Below are 27841 nucleotides of genomic sequence, written 5' to 3' on the forward strand. Positions count from 1 at the left end.
ATTCAGGACACTGTTCTTTACGCGCACAATCACCTCTTCTGAATAAAGCACGGGATCTCAGGCCAATGTTCTTCAAATTTCAGTAACCCATTATTCACATTTCAACTTTGCACTATTAACTGTGCATACCAACACCAATCGCGCTTGGATTTAATTTGTATTTTGTACGTACCACGCTTCCTTAAAAGGTTTAAAATTATAAATGGCTCGTATTTTTCCGCAGTAAAAGAAGCAGGGTACCAGAATAGGTCGCCACCCAGGAATAATTTGTGTTCGTTATAAAGAGGCCATATATATATTTTTTTTAATAGTCTGATCAATATCCGAATAAGCCGGAATGAAGTGGAGGAAAATCGGTCTGCCTGGGGCCAAAACCCCGACAGGGTTGTTTACAATCGGGACTCCTCGGACAATTCCGCCATAACGGCGATCGTGGCTACACGGTGTGGTGTAGCCCACTGTCCGATGCGTTCAGATTGGGTTGTTTATTTAACAAAACTGTGTTTGTTTTAACCTTTGATGTGTTTCTTATGAAGAAAGGATTTTTTGTATAGCGCATGTAAATTGACCAATAGAAAAGAATGTTGCAAAATCAATGTCCAGTAGAATTTACTTTTACAGCCGTAGTCCTGGAGTTGTTTGTAAACAATGTTGTGAAAATATGTTAACTTTAAACAAGTTTGGCATATAAACGAATTTGTGGTTATGTGGTGAGTGCACACTATTGACTTTGCAGTTATTTACAAAATGGGTACCGGGGGCAGCAAGGACGGGACAGGAAGTAGTTCCGACGAAATAGACCCTCATAAAATTGCTAACGGGAGTTCTCATTTATCATCTATCGACCAATCTTACTCGAGGCGTACGAACTTTGACGAAGCGAAAATATCAACCAAAAATACAGGAAAACTCAAAGATCTTCTTGATTATACAGTAAGTACTATGTGAATACAAATGGGTGTCGGCTCTTTCGGCACAAGGCTCTTTCGGCCGTTGGGTTTTGCAGGCTCATTGGTATCGGGTCCGTTCGCCCTAGTTACACGTTCGCCCTGGGTCCGTTCGCCCTGCGTTCGTTCGCCCTATATTATCATGTGCATATCGGGGTATGAACAGTTGATTGTTCACACACATAAGCAAGTTTGAACCTTAAGTTTTCATTAATTAATATAGACAGTAACTCAGGACGGCAGTGGTTTTTTCCAAATTATGAACATTATGAAAAATTGTTTAATCTGTACAAGAAATTGTTCTTTTAAACAAAGAATGTACTACAAGAAACATAAGTCATTATTGTTGTTTAAACTTTCAGAGCAAAAGCTTATGTATACACATGTATTGTACAAAATTTATGTTGTATAAAGTTGTTGTATGGTATTTTATCTGCTGTATTGATTTTTACTGGACAATAAACTGTTAAATGTGTCTTTTAAACCACAATAACTTTGTTGTTTGTTGAAATATAGTATTTTTGATGTAAAAATTGGATTCCTTGTGAAAAAATACATAGGAATGAGAAGTTTCAACCAAATAAGACAATTATAACAAAAGTTAGAGCAAAATAATGTTATTTTGTTTCACGAACGAGGTCCGCGAAACGCGCACATATTATTTCCAAAATGCTCAGCCAAAAATTCACTAAAAAGTCAATTTTGGGCAAGTTAAAAAATGACATAACTTTCGAACCAGTCAAGATATTTTAAAAATTCAAACTGATTTAAAAACTGCAAATCAAGACCTACAATCTGATAATAATCATTAAGCAAAAAAATATGTTTGAAAAAATCACTGGGGTTGCTACTATAATATAGTAAGCAATTAGTGAAAATAACTGGCCTTTGTTACAAACACGCTTACAAGTTAAAGAGCGCCGTTTTGATTTTTCACACATGTAAGCAAGTTTGTACCTTAGATTTCTGAGGAATCAGTGACTTCCAGGAAAGACTGGATGACAACCAGGAATAGATTGGTGACAACTGGAGAGACAGTGGACATCCAGGAGAGACTGGAATTAGGCATCAAGGGCCGGCACCTCAAGATGATGACTCCGTAAGGAGTTACCCACAGAACAGCTACAACAAGACATACAGAAAGATACCCCCAGGGTCTTCCGAGAGGGGGGGTGGAAGAGAGATCCAATAGGACGGACACAACGGAATCGACACGGCTAGTACAACGGACATTGACAGGCGAGGCCTATACAGAGACGGCTCAGTGTGTTTGCGGGAAAATCTGTAAGAATGCCAGGGGTCTCAAGATACATCGGTCTAGGAAGGTTTGTCAGCCTGATCCGGAGCAGAGACAGTGCACAGACTTGTCTGGTGAGACACAGGAGGACCACAGCCAGGAAGAACACCACAGTGCTGAGGATCTCCACGAATCTGAGGTGGAACAGGTGGATAAGCCTACAAGAACAGAACATGATCTTGGTAGCCAGGGCAGTCGTACAGACGACAGACTAGAGCGCATCAAATGGCCAGCTATGAACGAGAAACAGTGGAAGGAGTTTGATGAGGATGTAGATGGCATCGTGGAACAGGTGTTACTTGGAACAATAGAGAGGAAACTGAGGAGTATGTGTAGACTGATATATGCAGTCCGGAAGGAAAGATTTGGGGTGACACCATCGGAAAGGAAGCAGACTACAGTCGCCAAGAACAGACGGCAGATAGAAATAGAGAAGTTGAGGAAGGACCTTCGCAACTTGGGGAACCAGTACAGACAGGCATCAGAGCTAGAGAAAATTGGTCTACAGGAACTACGAGACCACACCAGACGCAGACTTCAAGACCTGAGGAAAGCGGAAAGGATACGGAAAGCCAGAAGGGAGAAGGCCAGACAAAGATCACAATTTCTTTCCAATCCCTATGGTTTTAGCAAGGAAATCCTTGAAGAGAAGAAAGCGGGACAGCTGAATTGTTCTAAAGAGGAGGTTGAAGAGCATCTGAAGAACACGCACTCTGATCAGGCGAGACATATGCGGAATGAGGGACATGAACGCATAGCCCCAGTACCCATGCCCATTGTTGCATTTACTGAGGGAGAACCAACCCTCAAGGAGGTCCAAGATATAATCAAGAAGGCTAGATCCAAGTCAGCACCAGGCCCAAATGGAATACCTTACAAGGTGTACAAGTCATGCCCAAAACTGCTGAGACGGTTGTGGAAACTATTGAAGGTGGTCTGGCGTAAAGGAGATGTACCTGTGGAGTGGCAGCGAGCAGAAGGCATCTTCGTCCCAAAGGAGGAGGTTTCCAAGGATATTGGACAGTTCCGGACAATATCATTGTTGAATGTGGAGGGCAAGATCTTCATGTCAGTGGTTGCCAGGCGTCTTACAACATTCATGACCAGTAATGGGTACATTGACACATCAGCACAGAAGGTAGGTGTTCCAGGATTCTCTGGCTGCATTGAACACACATGCGCTATTAGCCAGTTAATCAGGGAAGCTAAGATCAACAAGACAGATCTCACAGTTGTATGGCTGGATCTAGCAAATGCGTATGGCACGGTACCCCACCAGGTAATAGAGTTTTCTCTGAAACACCACCATGTACCAGAACATATTCAGAGCATTGTCAGAAGCTACTACAGAAACATCAACATGCGCTTCACAACAAAGAACTTTACAACATCCTGGATACAGCTTCAGAAGGGGATTGTAACCGGCTGCACAGTGTCAGTAGTACTGTTCATCGCTGCTATGAATCTCATCATCAAAGCCGGAGACAGGGAGTCAAGGGGACCGAAGACCCAGACAGATATCAGACTTCCACCACAGAGGGGATTTATGGATGATCTGACTATCACAACAGAGTCCCACATACTAGCTCGATGGATCCTATCAGCCCTTGAAGATGTTGTGTCATGGGCTAGAATGGCCTTCAAACCAAGGAAGTCAAGATTTCTTATCTTGAGAAGAGGTAAAGTCTGGCAGAAGACAACACTCAGGGTACAGGGCGAGGATATCCCATCACTTATTGACAACCCCGTCAAGTGCTTGGGTAAATGGTTTGATACCACACTGGGTGATAGCAGAAATAACACAGAGCGCATCAGGCAGCAACTGAGGAATGGGCTTGCAAAGATAGAGGGAACAGGCCTACCAGGGAAGTTCAAGGCATGGCTTTTTCAGCATGGCCTCCTGCCCCGTCTTCTGTGGCCACTAATGTTGTATGAGATCCCAAGATCGACGGTTGATAGCTTGGAAAGCATTATTAACAAGAGTCTGAGACGATGGTTCGGACTTCCATCATGTATGACAAGTATTGGACTCTACAACAGAACCGGAATGTTGCAGCTCCCTCTTTCATCAATTGTAGAGGAGTACAAAGTTAGTAAGGCAAGGCTCGTGTTGACCCTACGAGACTCTAGTGACATGAGCATTAGAAATGCAGGGATAGAGTTCAGAACTGGAAGAAGATGGTCAGCATCGAATGCAGTTGAGCAGGCAGAGAGTCGACTGAGGCATCAAGACATAGTGGGAACAAGTTGTCAAGGTAGACAGGGACTCGGCTTGAACACTAGACAACCGTGGAGTTCAGCCACAACAGTCCAAAGAAGAGAACTTGTTCAGAGCGAAATCCGAAAGGAAGAAGAAGAGATAAGAAAGGTGAAAGCAGTCCAGATGGGGAGCCAGGGAAGCTGGACAAAGTGGCAGACAACAGGGAGGAAACTGTCATGGACAGATATCTGGAAGTACCAGTTTTTTCAACTGCAGTTCCTGATCCGGACAGTTTATGATGTCTTGCCAACACCGGCGAATCTCCAGAGATGGGGGCTGATAGAGACAGCAGGATTGCACCCTATGTGGAGGAAGAGCTACCCTGGACCACATCTTGTCCTCGTGTAAGGAAGCACTTGCCCAGGGGAGATACCGCTGGAGACATGACCAGGTACTCCGAGAGGTAGCGGATACACTTGAGAGACACAAGAAGAAGGCACGAGCACATGCAGGGGCAAAGCACATCAACTTTGTACCAGCAGGGACAGTAATGAAGGGTACAAAGGGAGGACATCCGAGTATCCTAGACAGCACAAATGACTGGGAACTACGGGCAGATCTTAGGAAACAGCTGCAGTTTCCAGACATTGTCCACACTACCCTACGCCCAGACATTGTGATGGTCTCCGGGAAGACAAAGAAGATCATTCTGGTAGAGCTGACTGTCCCGTGGGAAGAAAGATGTACTCAGGCACATGAGAGAAAGAAGGCCAAGTACGAAGATCTCGTCCAGGAATGTAGAGAGGCCGGGTGGAGAGCATGGAACTACCCGATTGAAGTGGGATGCAGAGGGTTTCCTGCACAATCGCTGGGAAAGATGTTCCAGGATATGGGAATAGTGGGACAGGCGAGAAAGCTGGCCATTAAGAAGGTATCACAGGCAGCAGAAAGAAGCTCCAGCTGGCTGTGGCTAAGGAGGAACGCCATTAGCTGGAAGCCATCCACTAATGGGTAGTGTCTGATCAACACTGCCGCCCACCACTTAGAGCTTGTCCTAGGTTTAAAAGGGCGAAACAAGCAATGACAAGTGGTACCTAGCTGATGACATTAGTGGAAAGCAGTTTATCTGTATTTTACAACATCATTAATTAATATAATAAGCAATTAAGGAATATTACTGGCCTTTGTTACAAATACGCTTACAAGTTAAAGAGCGCCGTCTTTTATATTTCGGTAACACTTTTTTGTCTGATATGTTCGGAATAACCTAACTGTGAATTATCACAGTATATAAAATGGAGCTCAAATGTCTGGTTCTATTATTTCAAAAATGGATAATGTGTTGTGCATTTCGTGCAATTTGGAGGTACGACCAAGACAACATGCGATTACATGCGACGCTTGTGAACGGTGGCAGCATCGGCTATGTGGAACTGGTTAGTTTAATTTAATTTGTCACTTGCATATAATAAAAACATATCGTACGTACTTTTTCTATATATTTTAATGTTCCTTGAGGATTTCATTATTTCCATCTAATGTAACTGGTAACGGGTTCTTCATTTACGTACGATAAATTATTTAGTTCTTAATAATTAATCATTCTGTCCATTACGGTCTTAGTGAATGTTGTCTCTATCGTATTTCATTTTCAATTAGCATTTAAATGCTACCATTCTTCGACGTATGCGCATTAGCGTTAAGCGCTAATATCCTTTGATCCATAATAGATGTAATTAATTAAAGAAGCTTACGTTTGCGTTCTTGATTTGGTAAACAATTTAGATTGGAATTTGCTACTCGCTCTCTTAGCTTACTAAACTGTTTTATTATAGTATATCAATGTATTTTTCCATATGTTAGAGTTTGTAGCTCACCTAGCACAAAAAGTATACCGATGTGGTTTTGTGAAAACTGGGCTTAATGCGTGATACGGACTGCGCAATTCCTTAAGTATTTCTAACAATATACAATAGTTATTCTAAACAATATGCCATAGTTATTTTAAACAATATGCACTAGTCATTTTAAACAATATGCAATAGTTATTTAAAAAAATATGCAATAGTAATTATAAAATTTTGTTAATTGAAATTAAGTAAAACTTTATTAATTATGATTAATTAAAATTATTAAATAAGTTAAAATGGAAATTAAAATATTACAAATATGTACACAATATAAAGTGCATCATTTATTATTCTATATATAAGCTTTATATATTAAATTTATCAATTATTTGTACATTAATATGTGTAATATAGTCATTAAGATTATGAGATTTTGAGTGTAACTTCTTGCGTTGTTTATGGTTCTTTCATTCAGCAATATATAACCACCGTCTGTCGGATTATCTAATTTCTTGTATTCTTGTCGATCCCTGCATAGGCAAATAAATTTAAAATTCATATAAACATCATTAAATCTCAATAAAAACATCATCAATATTCAATTTACTAAACTGATCAACTTCCAATAATTCTCGCGTGTATTGCGCGGTGTGAAGTAGCAACTGGCCTTTATTGATCGGTGTCGATTAATTAAGAGATTATAGAGATAACGGTCTGTGTTAATTGATTAATTGAGTGTCGTATTAACCTTATATAGTTAACATTGAGAACAATTACTAAATCATATAGAAATTAGTTATGTAGAATATGATTATTAAGCTGAAACTATTATCCTAAAGAGTACTTTGTATTGATGCATGTATAAATCATGTTTATAAAACAGAACTGTTTTTTTTTTTTTTTTAGAAATTATCTTTAATATGATTATTAGCGTATGATTAAGAAAATAAATATAAATTATGTAAATGAAACAGAGCGGTATATTTTAAATTGTGTAGAAATTACTCTCAAAGAAAATGTTCAATTATAATAAATACATTAAGGAATAAGATTATTATTAATTAATTATAACAGAACTATCAATAGAGTTATCTGTATCGAGATATAACGCAAAGATTGTATTACGGACTATATTTTAAGTAATTAAAGCCGTGTTGTCAGTGAGAACTGATGTATTAATGGAACGTGAATGATATATAAATAATTTACGTTTTTAAATAACGAATTCAATATTGTTGTTTGTGAGGAAAGACACTGGCCGGCAGTCACAGACACCGATGCGGATGAAGATGAAACAGCTCTCACCAACACCGTCGCAGCTGATCTCGAGCCGTTGGGCAACTCGACATCTATAAATGAATCATCTGTCGCCGCTGATCTCGAGCCGTTGGACAACTCGACATCTATAAATGAATCATATGCCGCCGCTGATCTAGAACCAGAACCGTTGGATGGGACATTCAACATAACGCGACGTGACAATATCGACGTGACAATGGAACCGACAGAGACAGCACTTGCAGAGCCTGAATTGCCGGACACAGTGACAGAAGATGTTCCTATAACTTTCACCATGATTGAGAACGGCAGTAAACGAGGCGGCCGATTGCTGGTGTCTAGCAACGGATATTCTTACGGCGTGAAGGTGAATATGAATATGAATTTTAATTAACTATATACAAAATTGTGTATTATTTTATAATATTCATACGGCCTGAAAGTCCTTAATTTACGAGAATGCTTCATTAATGATTATGACTTTCATAAAATGTGCTTAACTATATTAAACTCGATTGCCATGTAACATAATACACATAATTCCAGAATGCGAACAAGAGTTCCACACTCTGGCGGTGAAGCGTGCGAAGCAAAAAGATGCGATGTCACGCGACAGTCTTACAGAAAGGCAGTGACTTTCGTCTATCAGGGCTCAACATTAACCGAAAAACCAACTTGCCCTGCCGGGCAAGTACTTAGAAAATCTACTTGCCCTGAACGTAAAGCCGCTTGCCCAAACATGAAATATCACATTAACTGTAAATGTCATATTTTTTAATTAAGATCAAATAATACACCACAAAACCTTTTTTATTTTTGATCATTTAACAAAATGATTACTGCAATTAAAGTCTAATGAAAGTCTAAATTACATGCTCTGTGTTCATTTATGCATTTGCCCGGGCAAACAAGTAATTATAAAATAACTTGCCCGGACCCAACTTTTACTTGCCAGGGGCAATAGGACAACCGTTAATGTTGAGCCCTGGTCTATGCTCCAATGCGCACGTGCACCCAGCGGACCAGAAGCTTCCTCTTCGAGCGAAGTCTTCCACCATTGTAAGTTATTGTACATGCAATTTAACATATTTAAATTATTCATTAAAACATGGGACGACAATTTCAGCTTTTATGGAATTTTTCGTTTAAATGAACTGCACAGGCTAATCTGGGACACTTTACACACATGCATTATTCCCATTAAAGCATTATCGTATTTATGTTTTGTTATAGGTCAAACAGCGTATCAAGGAACAGCCTCATGCCCGGGCAATGGATATTGTAGCTGATGTCATGTCGGACATTACTAACGATGAGCAGTTCCTGGCCCCGAAGCAGGGTGATTAATGGAAAGGTGTAACATCAAGTTTTCATTAATTAATATAATGTAAATGTGTTGCATAATGTGTTCATTGTATTATACTATATTATGTATTGTTGTTCTGTTCACTGTATTTGTTTCATGTACATATGTATTGATTAATGTAAAGGTGTAACATAAAGTTTTCATTAATTAATATAATAAACAATAAGAGAAAATTACTGGCATTCGACGGCTTTGTTTACAAACACGCTTACACGTTAAAGAGCGCCTTCTTGTGTTTTTTTAACACATGTAGGCGAGTTTGTAGCTTAAATTGTCATTTATATATTAAAATGTTAAAAAGATAACAAATTTCCTTATATTTATTGCTTCCCTGCTTTGATAATAACGAACGAACCCAGGGCGAACAGGTTTTAGGGCGAACAGGATTTAGGGCGAACAGAAATTAGGGCGAACGGACCCAGATTCGGCCCAAGTACCAGGCTTGTTCAGCCTGTGACAGCCCCATTTATAATTTTAATAAATGGTTGTAACTATGTTGTAGTGTTTTTCCCAGGCCGTTTTAGAGTGGCGTGGCGCCTTGCCCTTTTTTGTAGCGCTGCACCCTTTCAAAGCCATTTTGCGCCACGCTCCCCTTTCCAAAGGCCGCCACCCTGCCCTTTCATGAGCACCTGCTGTTTTCCGCCCTTATTGATAACATCTTAATTGCCCCTTGACCAAACTTCTATGCCAACTAGTGCCAGATTATGGCCCCAAGGCAGCGAAGATTCGCGCGGTTGTGAATTAGTCATGGGTGAATAACCCCGTATCAATATCAGTTGATAATGTCAGAGGCTATGTTATGCCAAGGGCACTTATCGGTTGGTTACTCCTCCAAGATAAAATCGTGAACTGTTACTTAGGAGACTTTTGACTTGGTGCCGAATTGACCTGAATTAACAAACTAGGCCAAAAAAGCTTGGTGCCGAAAAAGCCTTCTACCATACAAATCAGACCTTACCGGAGGATGTTTTTTCAGACAAGGCAGCCCTGAAGCGAATAATGCAGAATTCATATTGTTCGCCCCCTTAAGAGTGTTGATTTAAAAACCTTAATGCATCTTCAAAAATCAAAATATTCTCAATATCATAGCTGTAAAACCACAAAGCTAGCTTTTCTTTCTTGTATTTTTCTTTTATTTCCTAAAAGTTGCATACAATACTGACCCATTACAATGTGGAATCCATGGAAATGTAGATTAATGTGTACATGTATGTTTGGTTATTGTTTCCACACAACATTAGTACATGTAAACCTTGTTTCATGATCTTATGTATTCAAAGAAACATATATTTGAATCTGTTTCAAAGAGCAAAGACAAAGTGTACCAGATTTTGAACCACTTAAATGACGGAGAGTTGTACTGTGATCCTGACTTCCCAGCTGATAATAGTTCTTTGTACTACAGTGAAGAGAAACTAGTTGCAGATAAATCGGTTGTTTGGAAACGCCCAAAGGTAGATAAATTGTAATAGTTCATTCAATCCTATGAGCTAATATAACCGCAATAAACATTTTAAAATAAATTATTAAGTTGTTGATGTCCAATAAATTGTTTCTGAAATATGAATAATTTAACGCTAATTTTATACTAGGGTAAGAATGTGTTATAATATTTTCACCTGAACATTTATATTTTCTTTGCTTTTAAATGGAATCTAGACTCAAAGTGATGACAAAAGGCAAGTTGCAATTTATAAAAGTCTATATCTGTGTAGATTTCATAATTATTTAAGCAATAACATTTATTTTCTTTTTGAAGGTAATTTATTATTGTTCTGTATTGAAATGTGAACCAATGCTTTTGTTAGATACAACATAATCAACACAGAAGGTAATATATATAAAAGAGCAACTCAAAATACAATTTAGTGACCTCTCAATTTTCTTTTCTTTCAGGACATTTTAGAGGAATGGCAGAAACCCCAGCTTATTCTGGAGGGTGCTACACGAGATGACATTCGCCAGGGAAAGCTTGGAGATTGTTGGTTCCTGTCCTCTTGTGCTGCCGTCATCCACCAGCGGCCAGCCTTGATGAGCAAAGTAGGGTACCAACCAGACATTAACACATATAGAATGCTTTCTAGGTTGGCCCTAAGGAAAAAAGTAGAAGCCAAATTTCAGCGCTACGATGAAGACCCTCATAATAATCTAATTTGCTCAATGAACACATAATTATTGTCATAAATTTATTGGTATCAACAAGCATTGTATTAAAAAATCAATCAAACAGCATTTAAATAAATTATTTGTAACCTCAAATTGAATAGATCATTTCATTTTTTTTTCATTTCATTTAAATTTATTTTTCATGTATTGGCAGTAACAATATACAATATTAGAGCCGTTCCCAAGATTGTTTTCAGACACCCAAGTCTTTGATTAGATGGGTCCTGCGATGGGTAACTCCTATCTGCTCCCTCCTCCCCTCTCCCCAATATTTTTTATAAATGACTTGCAAAATGAAGTAGTCTGGTGCTTTTTGGTTCTTGACAGATACATTTACTGTATTAATTGTGAATTGACATTTAAGTATATTTGCAATAGATGATTTATTCAAACATTATTTCTTCAGTCTAAAATACTGCAAGTTCTGAGTTGCTAGTCTATATTTAGTTACAGCACATTGTCTTTTGCAAACACACGCTTTTCATGCTTGGCACTTGACATTGCAGATGACAGCAATAATTTTGCGTTCTTTCTTAAGAAACATGTGGTGTTTTTAAACACGGCTTTTACATGCCATACATGTACATTGAATGGTAATTATCACGTGGCTGAAGCATGTGCTGGAATTAAATTGGTACCGCATCAATTCTTGGCAGGTATTGTTTTTCACAACTTATTGGCAGTAAGTAAATAGTTGCTCAACATTTGCAATTAAATTTTCATAAGTAACAATTGCTTACAGTAAAAAGGTGTGATGATGATGATGCCCCAAACTGTCCTTAATGTACTGTTCTATTTCCCATTGTATATTCTGTAAATGGTAAAATTGTGAACTCTTTCTTCATTTCCGACGTCAATCAAAAATAATGTTCACCAGTAAACTCTGCCCCCAAACGCATTTTTGTAACCTTTTTGGACGATGAACATCACAGTTTGGCGAATGGAATGTTACCTGAGAATTTCCCATGATTCATCTGACATGACTGAAATGTGAATTGATAATTCCAAAGCACGTCATTGAATCTGTTATAAGTGGATTATCTTTTGATTACTCCACTAATTCCACCTTGCGCCAGGTGATGCTGAAGAATCAGCCACTGTATGGAGACGGATACCAGGGGATGGTGTGTTTCCGCTTCTGGAGATTCGGCATGTGGATTGACGTGTACATTGATGACAGACTGCCCACTGTCAGTGGGAAATTGATATACGCTTCGTGTACAAACCCATCCGAGTTTTGGGTGTCGCTGATAGAGAAAGCATATGCAAAGTATGTAGATTAAATATTGTTTAAATTAAGCAGTCATATTTGGTACAATTGTTAACCTTTGACCTTTCAATAGAGCTACTGTATTAACAGATTTTAAACAATATAGTTTGTTGCCGAGAAGAGTGCCCTTATGAATTTTGTTAATCTAACAGGTTTACCAAATAAAATCAAGCCATTCCACAGCGCATAAAAAAATACTAAATCAGTGATGACATGGTCAAATACGCCTTTGACATAATGTTTTGTGAATGTTTTGTGAATAAAGCTTTGAAAAGTATGAGGGAAATGAGAAAGATGCACTTACAGTTTCAAAAATGCCATTTAAGTATTAGGAGTTGGTGTAATGCCAAGGCATTCTCCTCGATGAAAACCTGTAACTCTAGTTTGCTTCCTTTTAGACTCCATGGTTCCTACGAGGCTATTGAGCAAGGTCAGACAATGGATGCACTTGTAGATCTCACAGGGGGTTTAGCCCAGAGATACGAGATCCAAGGAAAGGATCCAAACCTCTATCGACAAATCATGCGCGCTAGTGCATCCAAGGCTTTCATTACCTGTTCTAAAAAGGTATTTACTTTAAGTGCTTTTAAGGGACTACTGCTTAATAGCATATCGTATTTTCCGTAATTTGAAATTGAACATCAGATTCAAATTTAATTTGTATAAGCTGTTTCATGCAAAAATGGGTCTTATGCCAGTGTAGGTCCAAACCAGCCTGCGCATCCGTAGTGTGGTCAAGTCATGCGAGGTTTTGTGGTGTCGTTTGTGGACAGGGAATATCCTACCCAGACATCTACATATGTTCTTTTTTATTCCACCTTGACGCAGAATCATAGTTAAAGCAATTGCTGTACATGAAAATCATGATACAGTAACCATAGTAGTCCAAATTAAATATACCCACTTACCTAGTTGTTTCAGCTACAGTGTGAATGTATGGCTTGCAGGGAACAATGCAAGGGGACGATGTTATAGTCAACTTGGACCCAAACGGACTGGTAGCTGGCCATGCCTATACAATCACAGAGATAAGAAAGGTATGGGGACACAATTTTGTTCTTGATATTATTATAAACCAACGGTTTAGCCAGATTTTCAAAAATCTTATTGAAGAAGAAAACATTTCTTAAACTCAGGTAGTTGCTTTAACATCTATTTAGACAACATCAGATAAATTGCATAAGCATTAGCAATCATAATTGAGTGCCTCAAAGGGTGTTTACTGGGTAATGTTGTATGGTATCACCTTTAAGAATACAATACAATAAGGTCTGACATGGTTTTTTATAAAATAATTATCATCTAATTTTTTTTAAAGTGCATACTTCACTCCTATCATTATTTTGTCGATCAGTATCTGATAATACATGACCCAAATGTTGCTAGATAAATGTATTGCATTGCATGTTCTGTGGTTGCCATGGAAACAGGTCACTCACAAGAGAGGTGAGGACAAGCTCGTGAGGATCATGAATCCGTGGGCAGATGGTACTGAGTGGAAGGGATCTTGGAGCGACAAGTAAGAGCTAAGCTAGGATTTCTCAAATTTCTGAAGAAGGATTTCACAGGATTAGCTTAAGAAAATAGTTATAAATAAAACTCATCTGTACCATTAGATATGAAGTTAATCACATAAATGCTATTTGAAATAACACAGTGTTATTAGCTCGGTATTTTTGGAGAAAACCCGAGGTATTGTCATAGCCAGCTCGTCGTGTTGTCCGCCATCCGTGTCCTGCTAAACATATCATTGGCTCTAAAATCAAAGTGCTTCCACCTACAACTTTGAAACATCATTTGTAGATGCACCTTGATGAGTTCTACACGTCACACCCATTTTGGGGTCACTAGGTCAAAGGTCAAGGTCACTGTGACCTCTAAACAAAAATATTCTGACTAGCTTTCATTTATTCAAAACTGCACCGTAGCCGAGGGTGGCACCCGTTATGCGGTGCTCTTGTTTTAAATAATTGAATTAAGTCGCTTAATATGTTGATTTCTACCATTATTTAAAATAATGGTACAAGTCAACAAATTAAGTGACTTAAATTATTCCTTAAGAATTGTTGTGAACTGTAGGCTTGTATCTCAAATCCCTGATTAAAGAAGCAATAAACCTGGCTTACAGTTGTCTTATGGTTATTTTAGTATTTTCCATTCACCATTGGTGTATTTTAGTACGTCATGTAAAGTTGTTGAGGTAATTTAAATATTTTTCATTTAAATTTCATTTTGATGCCCACAGTATCTTCAGAAGGAGGGGTCATATAGAAAATTGCATGTCCGTTTGTTTTTTGTTCTTCTGTGTGTACAAGGTTAACCTAAAATGACATGTTTCTAATAACAATGAAAAGGCTTCATACAAATATGTGATCATCAATTCAACACCATCAACACATCCACATCATTTGCCCTGATTGTAACCTTGACATTGACCTACTTGTGCACCAATGCATAAGGTTCAAGTTTTTTGTTTAGCCCAAAATGATGCTTTGTTTTAACAATTTAACATCATTATGCTTGTTACATTTGTACTTGAGTGGATGTTTTCAATGAATTCTCTCAACACACCCACAACACGTGACGATTTTTACGTTGATATTGACCAACATTTAGACTAAGACTTAAAATGAATCAATACTGGCAAAGCTTTGAATAGGGGCACATGCATTTATTGAGTGCATCATCTTGATTATATTTTTTTTTATTTAAGCATTGTATGCGTTGCATATTGTGTTGTTTGCTGTTTTGTTTGTGTATGCTTTTTTTTTAGCTCACCTGAGCACAACGTGCTCATGGTGAGCTTTTGTGATCGCCTTTTGTCCGTCGTGTGTTGTCCGTCGTGCGTTGTCCATTTCGCGACGTCAACATTTGCCTTGTTCACTCTCTAGAGGCCACATTTATTTTCCAATCTTCATGAAATTTGGTCAGAAGATTGGTTTCAATGATATCTTGGATGAGTTCGAAAATGGTTACATTTGCTTGAAAAGCATGGCCGCCAAGGAGCGGAGCATTTTTCCTTATATGGCAATATAAGGCTATAGTAAAATCTTGTTAACACTCTGGAGGCCACATTTATAGTCTGATCTTCATGAAACTCGGTCAGAAGATTCATCCCAATAATAACTGGACGAGTTCAAAAATGATGCCAGTTGGTTGAAAAACATGGCCACCACGGGGGCAGGGCTATTTTCCTTATATGGCGTTAGTAAAACCTTGTTAACACTCTAGAGGTCACATTTATTTTCCGATCGTCATGAAACTTGGTCAGAAGATTTGTCCCAATGATATCTTGAATGAGTTCGAAAATAGTTTTGGTTGCTTTAAAAACATGGCCACCAGGGGCGGGGCATTTTTCCTTATATGGCTATAGTAAAACCTTGTTAACACTCTAGAGGCCACATTTATTGTCCAATCTTCATGAAATTTGGTGAGAAGATTTGTCTCAATGATATCTTGGATGAGTTTGAAAATAATTATGTTTGCTTGAAAAAAATGACTTCCAAGGGGGGGACATTTTTCCTTATATGGCTATAGTAAAATCTTGTTAACACTCTAGAGGCAACATTTACTGTCCAATCTTCATGAAATTTAATCAGAATATTCATCCCGATAATATCTTGGAAGAGTTAAAAAATGATGCCGTTTGGTTGAAAAACATGGCTGCCGGGGGGCGGGGCATTTTTCCTTATATGGCTATAGTAAAACCTTGTTAACACTCTAGAGGCCATATTTATTTTCCGATCTTCATGAAACTTGGTCAGAAGATTTGTCCCAATAATATCTTGTTATCTCAGGTAAGCGACTTTGGGCCTTTTAGGCCCTCTTTTTTTGTTCAAGTTAGATTAATTTAAGATATCCATCAAACGATATTCAGGTTTTTTTTTGGCCCGATTTTATAGCCGAAATTCGGCTATGTTCCCAATCCCAAAAAGTATACTTTTTTCCCAAAATGTGGCAAAAAATTCCCAATTTCAAAAAAAAATAAAAAATTATAATAATTTTTTTTTTTATTTTTTTTTTTTTTAGAAAGATGTCTAATGTATATTTTATCTCAAATTTAATTCAATTACATCTAACAAAGTATTATATGATTTTGTTCTTTTAATTTGAATGATTATAAAGGGTTATATCAAATTTAGTATTTCCATAATCAGTGGACTTTTTGTGTGGAACAAAATGCTAATGAATTTATTTTCCCAATTTCATGAAAATGCCGATAAAATTCCCAATTCCAAAGCCATGGGCTATCTTCCCAAAAAGTGGAAAAAAAACCCTGATATTTACTTAAGTATATAATTTACAGAGTTACTTTTATTAGTACATGACATTATAACCGTGGGTTGCATTATACCCGACTAGCTATGAACTTTAAAAGGTAACAGTCATATATATGAGTCGCGTTCTGAGAAAACTGGGCATAATGCTTGTGCATAAATTGTCATCCCAGATTAGTCTGTGAAGTCTGCACAGGCTAATCAGGGACGACACTTTCTGCCTAAACTTGATTTTCGGTAGGAAGGGACTTCCTTGAAACTAAAAATACCATAAAAGCGGAAAGTGTCGTCCCTGGTTAACCTGTGCGGACTGCACAGGCTAATCTGTGACAATACTTTACGCACATGTATTATGCCCAGTTTTCTCAGAACACGACTCATATTTATGGGCTTTTTTGTAGCATAGGGATATACACCCTCAGTTGCTTTGTACCATACTTAAGCTTCAGTTTGGTTGGAGGCACTAAAGGTATATAGCCTATTCATCCTAGATTGAAATGACTGTGACTGTAAGCATATTCACACATACAATTACATCAAAATAAGCACGCAGCAGCTGCTGTACTTACACATGTTTGTGAAGTTTTAACAAGGCTTGCTCAGATTCCAAGTTTGATAGTGAATATAAATAGCTAAAAAGATGTCATATTCCTGATAATGTGTGTGTGTGTTGTGTTCCTGCTAGTGATGTGAACTGGAATTGGGTTGATGAGAAGTGTGTGTTGTGTCCTTGCTAGTGATGTCAACTGGAATTGGGTTGATGAGAGGACAAAGGAGCACCTGGGTTTGCGGTCCAAAGATGACGGGGAGTTCTGGATGTCGTTCCGTGATTTCTGCAAGCATTTCTCAGAGGTGACAATCTGTCTGACAGGGCCTGACTTTGACGGGCACGGTTTGTCTGATCAGGCAGGTAGGCTGATACAAATGGTGGTTTTATAGAGACTGTGCATTGCTAATTTGAGTAGTTTTTAAATATTTTGTCAAACATTAAATATTTTAAGACTATAAGTTAAGTATATTTTCAAAAGTTTTCCAGATTTCTGTATTTTTTGTATTCTTTAACTTCAGCCATGACTATGTCAAAGGGACTTACTTTTATTGAGAAAATAACAAAATCAAAAACTAAAAAAAAGATGTTTTTAATTGAATAAATAAATAATTATTTCAAAAAGGTTTTCACATTTGGCAGTTAGTCAATTTGTAATATTGTGCGTGTTTGATTAGCTGGTGCGTCATGTATACAAGTTCTTTGAGCAAGAAGAAGCATAAAACTTCTATGCTTGATATTTTTTTTGGTTAGGTTTACAAATAAAGGTTAATAACTTATTTAAATCCATCATGTATGCTGAAGGTCATATCTAGACAATGTCTAAACATTGTTTGTATGGCATTTTTTTTACTTCATATGCAAACATTGTTGCATACCGGTAAGATCAATTATTTTAACAGTAAAATAATAAATGGATCAATATTCTGATTAAAACTGTCAATGGGCAATGTTTATTTAAATGATAACAATAGGTCATGTTGAAGTCATTCGAGGTCAGTGGGTAAAGGGCATATCAGCAGGAGGAAGCAGGAACGACCTTCAGAACTTTGCTACAAACCCCCAGTATTTACTTATTTTGAATGAACCAGGTAAGGGCAGTTCTTGTTAACAGTACTTTTTATTTATTTGATCTTTTGAAATCTGCTATCAATCCCTAGTATTTATACCCCTTTACAAAGCAAGGTGGTAACATTTATTGAGAAATTTTCAGAGTAAACTACTTAATTTTTTGTTTAAAATATGCTATAATAGATCTTTTTTTTTCTCTCATAAATTGATATTCCTCTTTTAGCTAACCTTAGCACCATTTGCTCACCCGAGCTTATGTGATCAACTTAAGTCCGCTGTGCATGGTTTGTTGTGTGCCAATAAGGTTCAGCCCGTTGTTGTTTAAAGGTAAAAATATCTGTGCTGACTTTGAATCATGCGTCCAAAAACTAGGTCACCAGTTCAAGTCTTTGAAAAACCTGAATAACTCTAGAGCCACAAGTAGGTCACAATCTTGATCAAACTCAATCAGAATGTTAATCATGACAATATATACATTTGCCAAGTTCAAACTCAGTCATGTGCATCCCAAAACTAGGTCACCAGGTCAAAACTTACTAAAAGCTTTGCTATCATTCAAAAGGCCACATTTATGACTAAATTTTAATGAAACTTACTCACAATATCTTGGCCAAGTGTGACTCTGGGTTGGTTGCGTTTGAAAACTGCATCACATGGTCTATTATTTAAAAAAAAACTCACCATAGAGACAACATTTAGACAAGTTAATTTGCATTGTAAGATATAAGGCCCTTTACTATCACTTAATGAAAGTATATGAGTTTATTGTCATTTAAGAAACTAGGCATGTTACTATCAATTCTTGTAATGTTATGAAGAGGGCCTTTTGCTCCTGTAAATGACAACCTCTCGCCACTGTGGTTAATCAGGGACATGTATTACATACACAAAGGCAAATTACCTATCCAAAGTGTTTTGATACAAAAAACAACAACAGAAATCCACACCTTTATGTGTCCACAAAATTTAATTAAAAAATACAACACAATTTAATGCTTACAAATAAACGATTTTGCTCTATTTTTCATAGCCAACTTTGCTCATATACCTTTTTCATTTGCTCTTTGGATGCCTGTGTTTGCAGATGAGTTCAATGAGGACACAGACGACCCAGAGACTGAGGGGAAGTGTAGCATTGTGATCTCTCTTCTACAGGAGCGGACATGGCCACCAAAACGCAACTCTAGAATCATGAAACACCAGATTGGATTCATGATTTACACAGTCAGTATCATTGGCATTATGTCTTATCGTAAAATACATGACTTTGTGGTTTTTGCTGTGAATATCAATGGGCGAATCCCTAAATATGAGGATAGACTTGGGAGTTAATTCTAATATAGTTGGTTTTTGTATTATAATGTATTTGTGCATGTATTTGTTGCTTTTACTAGAACATGTGTCTACGTTGACTTATAACAACTGGTTGTGTATGTCATAGATAGTATACACAAAGGGAACTTGTCTCTCATAGCAACTGTACCAGTGGAATAGAATATGGTATCAGCTTTTCAGCCAAGAGATTGTGAGTTTGATCATGACTCTGAGTGCATCAGTTGATCTGATTCACGATTGTGTTTATTAACCAGTCCACCTTTTGGTTTGCCAAAGAATTTTAAGTACAGTGAAAACCCGATGGCTTGAACTCGAGGGGTTCAACAAGAAAAGTTTGAGTCATACTGCAGAAACTCCTAACTACTTTCTGCTTATGAATGAAAAAGAACCAAATATTAATTATTATTTTATTAATAAATACTGGTATTAAAAAAACAACTACACATACATTTAAAACATATCATGATATAAATGTATATTAAATCTGCTTGTTTGAACCAATCACATTTACAGGTACATGTAAGAAACAGCCCTACAAAACGTTAAAAGGCACTATATGCACATCACAGAAATATAACGCAACACCAGTTATTAATTTATGTTTATTTATAAAGAATAACATGATGTCAGTTTGTGTGGTGTTTCTGAATTGTCATAGATATATACGTTTTTCAATTGCATCAAAATGACTTTGTAGATGTTTTGAAAATTCTGTGTTCCCTTTCTTCTTTCAAATGAATTAATAATTTTTTCAATGACAATTTTTTACTCAAATCAATTAATCATTGTGACGATGAGTTTGCAAAAGGTATGATAAAATTCAATGATAGCGTGGCAATTTTAAATCCTAATCAATAAACAGCTTTGTGCATCTCATGGCGAGTTCCAGTCCAAAAAAACAAAAGGTGTGAAAATGGTGACTGGGACTGAGAAAACAGTTCAAGTCATCCAATAATTTGACCTTTGCAAGTTTGAGACAAATGACATAAATTTATATGGATAAATAGCAATACAAAATGGTGCTTTGAGGAGAATTCGATCCAACCAGAAATTCAAGCCAAGCTGGTTTGAGACATTAAAATTTTACTGGTGATGTTGTATGCTATTAATCCACAGGTAAAAACAGAGAGGATTATAGAAATTCAATTTTCTGTCCATCTGTGTCCAATCCATATCTCCTATAATCCTTTCATGAATATTCATCAAACTTGCCTCTAATGCTGCCTGCATTGAGATGATGTGCAGGTATGTTTGCCAGCTATTTCAAGGTCAAGGAAACTTGCATAACAATGTTAAGGGTATTTAGGGGATGCGGTTAAGTCTTAAGTCAGTTCTGCAAGCCATAGGTCAAGATCATACTGCCAGATTAGAGGCTTGAACCTCCATATTCATGTCTGCTTAATACCTCCTATAACCTTAAAAGGATTTTCATAAAACTTTAAATGTACAGTAAAGCTGGCCAAATGTTGAAGTCAAACTTCAAGGTAAAAAGTTATAGCTTTTATTTTGTTGTCCGCTCCATGTCTTCTTTACCAATCAAAAAATTTTCATGATAATAAAATAGCAAGGTTATTCAGACAATAAAGAGAGCCAGAGTCAGTTACAGCAGCTTAAGGTCAAGGTCATGCTTAAAGGTAAAAAGTTTGGTCATCCATTATGATTTCCTCTCTATATCTCCTATACCTGTTTTAGGGTTTCCCTGAATCTTTATTACAGTGTTATGGTCATTAAGAAATTGTACCGAAAGCATGAGTCAGTCAAGCTGACTCAAGGTCAATAGTTTAGCTTTCCTTTTTATACCCCCCTTCGAAGAAGAGGTGGTATATTGTTTTGCTAGATCTCGGTCGGTCTGTCAGAAGAACATTTCATTTTTGATCAATAACTCGTCAACGAATTGACCATTTGGCTTGATACTTCACTTGTGCATTGACCTTCGACAGTAGATGGCCTCTATTGAAATTGGGGTCACTAGGTCAAGGTCACTGTCCCAAGAAGTGTGAATATCGTTTCCGATCAATAAGTCGTCACATATTGACTGATTTGCTTGATACTTCCCAATGTGCATTGGTCTTGGACAGTAGATGACCCCTATTGAAGTAGGGGTCACTAGTTTAAAGTCCTGTTTGGGGGGGGGAGGGCATATGCCTCCGACCGCGCAACTCTTGTTTGTCTATGCTTCATATCACTTATTGCCATTGAAGGATTGTCATGAAAGGCTAGGGTCATACATAAAATGTTCAGATGTCATGATTCAATCATGCCGACTTAGTAAAGGTCACCAGTTAAAGGTGAAAAGAATCTTGGCGAGGTATATAGCCGCCTCTTTAATTGCCTTGCTTACCTTTGAAACACAAATCTGTTTTTTGGTCAACTCAGTCTAAAATTAAAATTGCCAATTTTCTCTAATTTGATGTTCACATGTCACAAGGATCGTAAATAAACAGTTGATATGAAACAGTTTGAATAAGTCAATATTATCTTGCCATTTTTAGATCGAGGATATCTCACAAGCTCTTCCAGCAACATACTTCAAGTATCACCCGGACTGTGGGAAATCTGGGATGTACATCAACACTAGAGAAGTAAGCGGTCGATTTGAGCTAGATCCAGGCAACTATGTGATCATTCCTTCACCATACAAGGTTGACGACGAGGCTGCATTTATGTTGAGAGTGTTTGGGGAAAAACAGTTCAAACTTACAGGGTGAGGATGGCATATTGGGTAGTTTTGTAGATAGATGAAATGGTGAACTGGTAATTGTCTCTCTATTGGTAGGACAATTTGTTGGTCCGTACATGAAGAGAACATCATAAATGTGGAGCAAACTAACACCACATTTTTTAAAACAAATAAATTTAAAATCTTAAATAGAAAAACCTTTTGTGCTCAATAACTTATGATTTATTTTATTGCACTTACGTTGTGATTAGATTGCTAACAGACATAGCTTGGAATTGCATTTTAAATGATTTGGGTCAAAGACAGGGCCACTAAGGCATTACAATAAAATAAATTTAGTTCATTAACATGACCTTGATTTGAAGTATTGGAGTAAGCCTACATGATTCTGTAGTTTACATGCATGTATAGCTTTAGATCAAGGCTGAAGTAAATGTTACTTAAGACAGAGACTTGATTTTGTGCTGAGGCAGTTTTTCTATGATAAAAAACAGTCAGTCATAAAATGATTATATGTTTTCCAACTTTTGTTCACAAATTGAATGTTTCATTCTGGGTTTTTTCAGGCCATTGGCAAGAAATGCTCCAGAACAATGACACTCACATTATATTTTCAAACATTGAATTCTAAACCTGTTTGATGTATGATCAACCCACCATATTCCAGAAGTGACTACATTCCTATGCACGCTCTGCATAAACATGACCCTGTCCGTACGGATGTTTTGTTCAGTCAGGATACACATTTAAGTCAGCATTTTTTTGTATTGTGAACATATTTTAATCCCTTCCTTCCAAGTTTATGTATTGCTTTATGTATTTCAGAATTAATATCTTTGTGTATAGTGTTAGGTGTTTTCATTAGAAGTCCTGTAAGCAGGACATACTTTTACCTATTATTTTTATATTTTCCTAACTTATTATGAGCAATAATTTTCCTTCTTTTTAGAAAATTAGGTCTAAAAGCCCTTCTCTTAAGTACCATATTTCAAACATTGAACATTTAAACAGTTTTTGAAAAAACATCATTCTTACAGAAAATATATAGGATTTAAAAATAGTACACATTTGTGTTTTAAGTATTCAAATGACAATCAGTTAATTTAAAACTGGATTAGAGTTATCTTCCCTAATCCAAATTTAACATAAATGTATACTAGTAGTAGTAAATATGTAAATGCATTTTATGTGTACATACAATTTATGTGAACAATTTCTTTTTAAATAAATAAAAAACAATACTTTTTCATTATATGGAGTTTCACTTAGGCTATTGTCATCTTTATATAGGCATGCAACAATGCTGTTAATACAAATCATATGATGAACTTGAGTTATTTAAAGATAATTTTGTGTTACCTTTTGTTTTTTAACAAGAATTAAGCACCTTTATATCTTGAAATAAGATTGCTACTTGAAATGTAAAGCACCATGAACTGGTCAAGTAGAAATCATATCTCCCCTGTATGAAGTCCAAGTTTCAGTTGGCAAAACACTTCGTCAGCAAGCTTTAATGTATTTACCAACACTCCCAACCATATATATATATATTGCTAGACCGTTACCCCACCCATTCTGTTATACAAAGCGTAACATAAACAAATACTCATTATTAAATTAAAAAGCTTATTATTAAAATAACTTGTTATTCACAATATGCATAAACATCATATTTATATATTTCAACCGATGTCTATAGCTTAACTTACGTTTTTGTCATTGTATTTGTATAATATTGTTGTTAACGCTTGCATCTCATTCATTAAATCCGCCATTTCATATTATGTTCATTGGTAGATATTTTTACTTTAACGGTCGTCATGCGTCATTGACGTCACAGCCGAAAAAGTATAAATAGCAGTTTCAAAAATAAAATTTTTTCAGTTTGGAATATTGATTTGAAAAGTTAACATCCGGTCAAGATAAATAATTTAATAACAAGAAACATATTATTATAAACTAACTACAGAATAAGATGCAGGTACGGATATTTTATTGTTGATTGCATATGATATTAATGAATATATGCTTTTGTTGTAATAGAATTGATAAGGAAACTGAAACTGAAAGTAAAAGTAGAAATTTTGAATTAACTCTTTGTTTTCTTTGTTATTCGGCATAACAATATATTATATTTTGTACAAAAACGTGTATGGGTAAATGGGACTTTTGGTACTTTATTGAGGGTTTACCAGAAAGTTTGAGCAAACTTTCAAGGAAATCCTTTAATATTTTTTATGAAGAAGTTATACTTTTAGTTTTAAGTATGATAAATGTATTCTGTTCTTCTCATTTAAAACATATCTTACTAAATAGTCAGGTGAGATTGTCTATAGTGTTACAGTTATGTGTTGTATTTATTGTGTAATGCAGATGGATAGCTGACATTAAATGAGTGACAAATGTTTCTGATGGATAACATTGCGATTGTGTACATGTACTTATTTATTTTAAATTATTTTCATTGATGTTGTGATATTTATTCCAGATTTTTCATTATGAAATATTTAGATGTCTACTGTGTTTGAGTAACACTGTGATGGTCATCTTGTTTTAGTGTTACATGTTGTAGTAATGTGATTTTGATAATCACTGGTATGTGATAATTAATTTAAATTTAGTATTGTTAGAGAATTGCATCATAACCTTTTATCTTCTTTTTTTTCTACAAATGCTCAAGGTAATTTATTCCTTTGCTCAAATGATGTACAGGAATTTTTATATGCCTGCATTTCCTAAGTGTGTTAAACATTTTGTAAGTATTAAAATATATATTTCTAAATTGCATGCATTATTTTAGTTACAAAAATAGATATAATTTTCAAGAAATTGAATTTTTTTTTTTATTAAACATACACTAAATGATATTATCATACACAAACATGTCATGCCAAAAGTAGAGTTCATAAAATATAAAGTGAGAGATTAATTAAAAACCAACCTAAATTGATCATTTGGCTTTAATTTGCAGATTCAAAGTTGGTGTTCACAGGGTACATCAGCAGCCATACACAGCAATAATAATTTAAATATTTATCATATCAGCTTATTGTGATATCCCTCAATATATAATTAACTTTCTTACAATTTTATAAAGGAGCAGTGCAGTGAGTTGTATTCCAAGATAATGAGAAGCCAACAGAGCCAAATATTTTAATTACTAGTATATAAGAAAATACCTGTATGTATGCTACAAGGGTATTTTGATTTATTGAAAAATAATATGTTTTTGTTTATTTGAGCTACAAAGACATACAACTAAGTTCAGTGCTTTTATTTAAACTTCATTACATCAAATGCCTGAGGCTCATAATGAAGCACTAGATTCCATTTACTGGGTAGAACCAGTACTTGGCGTTGTAGGTGTGAAATCGTGAGACCAAGTCTATTGTTGGGATGAAACCTGGGACAACCAAATCACAACTGTACAGATACTTGGGTAATGTCATCTTAGTGCCTTTTCTGATATGTAAGGATAACATGTACTGGTATTCAAACACATTGCCGACAATCTGTTCAAATAATTATGCGGTTGCTTTTTTCTTGTAATAGTGCATTTAGTTATGGTTCTGGGTGTTTATATAGTTTCCATTGTGCAATGATGTTGTGTATTTTTGTACAGATCAACCAAAATAAATATTAGATTTTAAATAGTCAGTGTAATAATACATACACAACTTATCATATTTGTTTTTTCTAGAGCTATACTGTATTGATCATTATCACTTATTAATACATCCTTTTAAGCTCACCTGACCACAAAGAGTTAATATGAGCTGTGCTGATATTCCTTAGGTCCAGCCTCAGTCAGGTGATGTCATGTGTCTGGTGTGTCATCAACTCTAAGCTTATTACAAAAAGACCACATTTGTTACCCAATCTTGATGAAACTTAATGATGATATCAACAATATCTAGGTCAAGTTTAAATCTGGGTCAACTGCGTCCAAAACTAAGTCACCTAGATTTCTTTGAAAAACATAAATTTTGTAAGATTGTAGAGGCCGCATGTATGAATTTTGATTAGACTTAATATTTCTCAGAATATTTCTCTTTACAATATCAAAGCCAAGTTTGCATCTGGGTCACATACATTCTAAAACTTGGTCACCAGTTGAAAGATGAAATGAGTAAGCGCTCTTGAAGAAACATTAAGGTTCAATATTGACGGACGGAATGTCTATGTTGACATGTTTATAGGAATAGATGAAATCAGTGCTACCTGCATCCAAACACTAGATGGCCTGGTCAAATATAGAAAGAGCTTGTTACTTCTCTGGAGCAACACTTCAATCTTGATGAAACTTGGTCACAATGTTCATTTTACCAATACATAAGCATTACTAAAATCTGGATCTTGTGCAAAAAACCCAGGTCAAAAGGTCCAATCTAAAAAAAAAGTTATAACTCCAGAGCCACATTTATGATTCAATCTTGAAGAAACTTCGTCAGAATGTGTATTTTAGCAAAACCTAAGCTGTATTAAAATATGAATCATTTGGGAAAAAAATAGGTCATAAGATTAAATCTTAACACGCAACTTGTTAAGTTTCTAGAGGCAACAATTATTACTCAAACTAGATCAAACTTGATAAGATGTTGATCTTTACAATATCTAAGCCAATGTTGAATCCTGGTCACTTGCATCTTAAGGACATCAGTTGAATCTATAAAAAAAAATACCACTGTAGAGTCCCATTTTACTCTATAACTTGGACAGAATGTTTTTTTGTGACATCATGAAGATCATGCTTAAACCTGGTCAAGTCTTAAGTAATTGATGGCTGTGAATACTGGCGATCACTTAAGGACCATCATGTCTCTCATGTTTTTTTTCTATTTTTGATCACATTTTCATGCTAGCAAAAAAGAATACAAATATTTTAATGAGTTGGAAGTGCTTTTGAAACAATTTCTGCATTTCATTGTTTTGCAATATTTTTGATAATAATACATTTATCAGTTTTGTTAAAAACAAAATAAAAAACAAACATTACTGATGCAAAATTGATGTAGAACATTCATACCAATTGTGATAAGTGATGTTTTTTCTCAAATATATGCATGGCATAAATGTTGTTATTGTTAATTTGTAGTTTTTAATTGTTTGTTGCATAAAATAAATTATGTTCACTATTTAAGATGGGTTTTACCACTGCCTTATTAAAGAAATTTCTTCGAAATACTCACCGTCTTGAAATTGTGCTGAAGAAGTAGTACTATCTGTTAAATTATAGCGTACATTTCATCGATTCTTTTTACATCTTTAATCCGTTTTTTCAAGTAGAAAATGCTGAAGAGTAATTCATTGAAAGTAAGAGCAAGTTTTACACATAACTAAAAAAAACTTCATATGATATTGCCCTTTTGTACTATCATAGAAGGGACCATATGATTTTGTTTTAAGTGTTGCATATGAAGGGTTTGTGAATGCATTATTCCTATAATGTTTGTATGCATCCTTTAAGTATGCCTAGCATGTGTAAGCCTTGCTAGAATTTTGTTTATCTACAACTCATTGAATTTGATATTCACGATCTTGAAAAATCTCTTTTTAT

General features: G+C 36.0%; 1 protein-coding gene across 2 annotated transcripts; it reads left to right on the plus strand.

Moving 5' to 3' along the window:
- The first annotated feature begins 567 nt into the window (after positions 1–567).
- Positions 568–27424, plus strand: LOC127855470 (calpain-B-like). 2 transcript variants are annotated; one of them, XM_052391064.1, is made up of 14 exons: positions 7541–7939; positions 8119–8631; positions 8806–8926; positions 10246–10392; positions 10835–10978; positions 12181–12374; positions 12773–12941; positions 13322–13411; positions 13805–13893; positions 17389–17561; positions 18173–18289; positions 19354–19493; positions 22097–22308; positions 22851–27424. In XM_052391064.1, exons 3-14 carry the CDS (start codon positions 8861–8863, stop codon positions 22879–22881), a joined length of 1572 nt encoding a protein of 523 aa, XP_052247024.1. In that variant the 5' UTR covers positions 7541–7939; positions 8119–8631; positions 8806–8860; the 3' UTR covers positions 22882–27424. The 2 variants fall into 2 exon arrangements, with proteins under 2 accessions (XP_052247017.1, XP_052247024.1); XM_052391057.1 differs by lacking the exons at positions 7541–7939; positions 8119–8631; positions 8806–8926 and adding an exon at positions 568–933.
- The last annotated feature ends 417 nt before the right edge of the window (positions 27425–27841 follow it).

This window comes from Dreissena polymorpha, chromosome 1 (assembly GCF_020536995.1).
Source record: "Dreissena polymorpha isolate Duluth1 chromosome 1, UMN_Dpol_1.0, whole genome shotgun sequence".
Lineage (NCBI taxonomy): Eukaryota > Metazoa > Mollusca > Bivalvia > Myida > Dreissenidae > Dreissena > Dreissena polymorpha.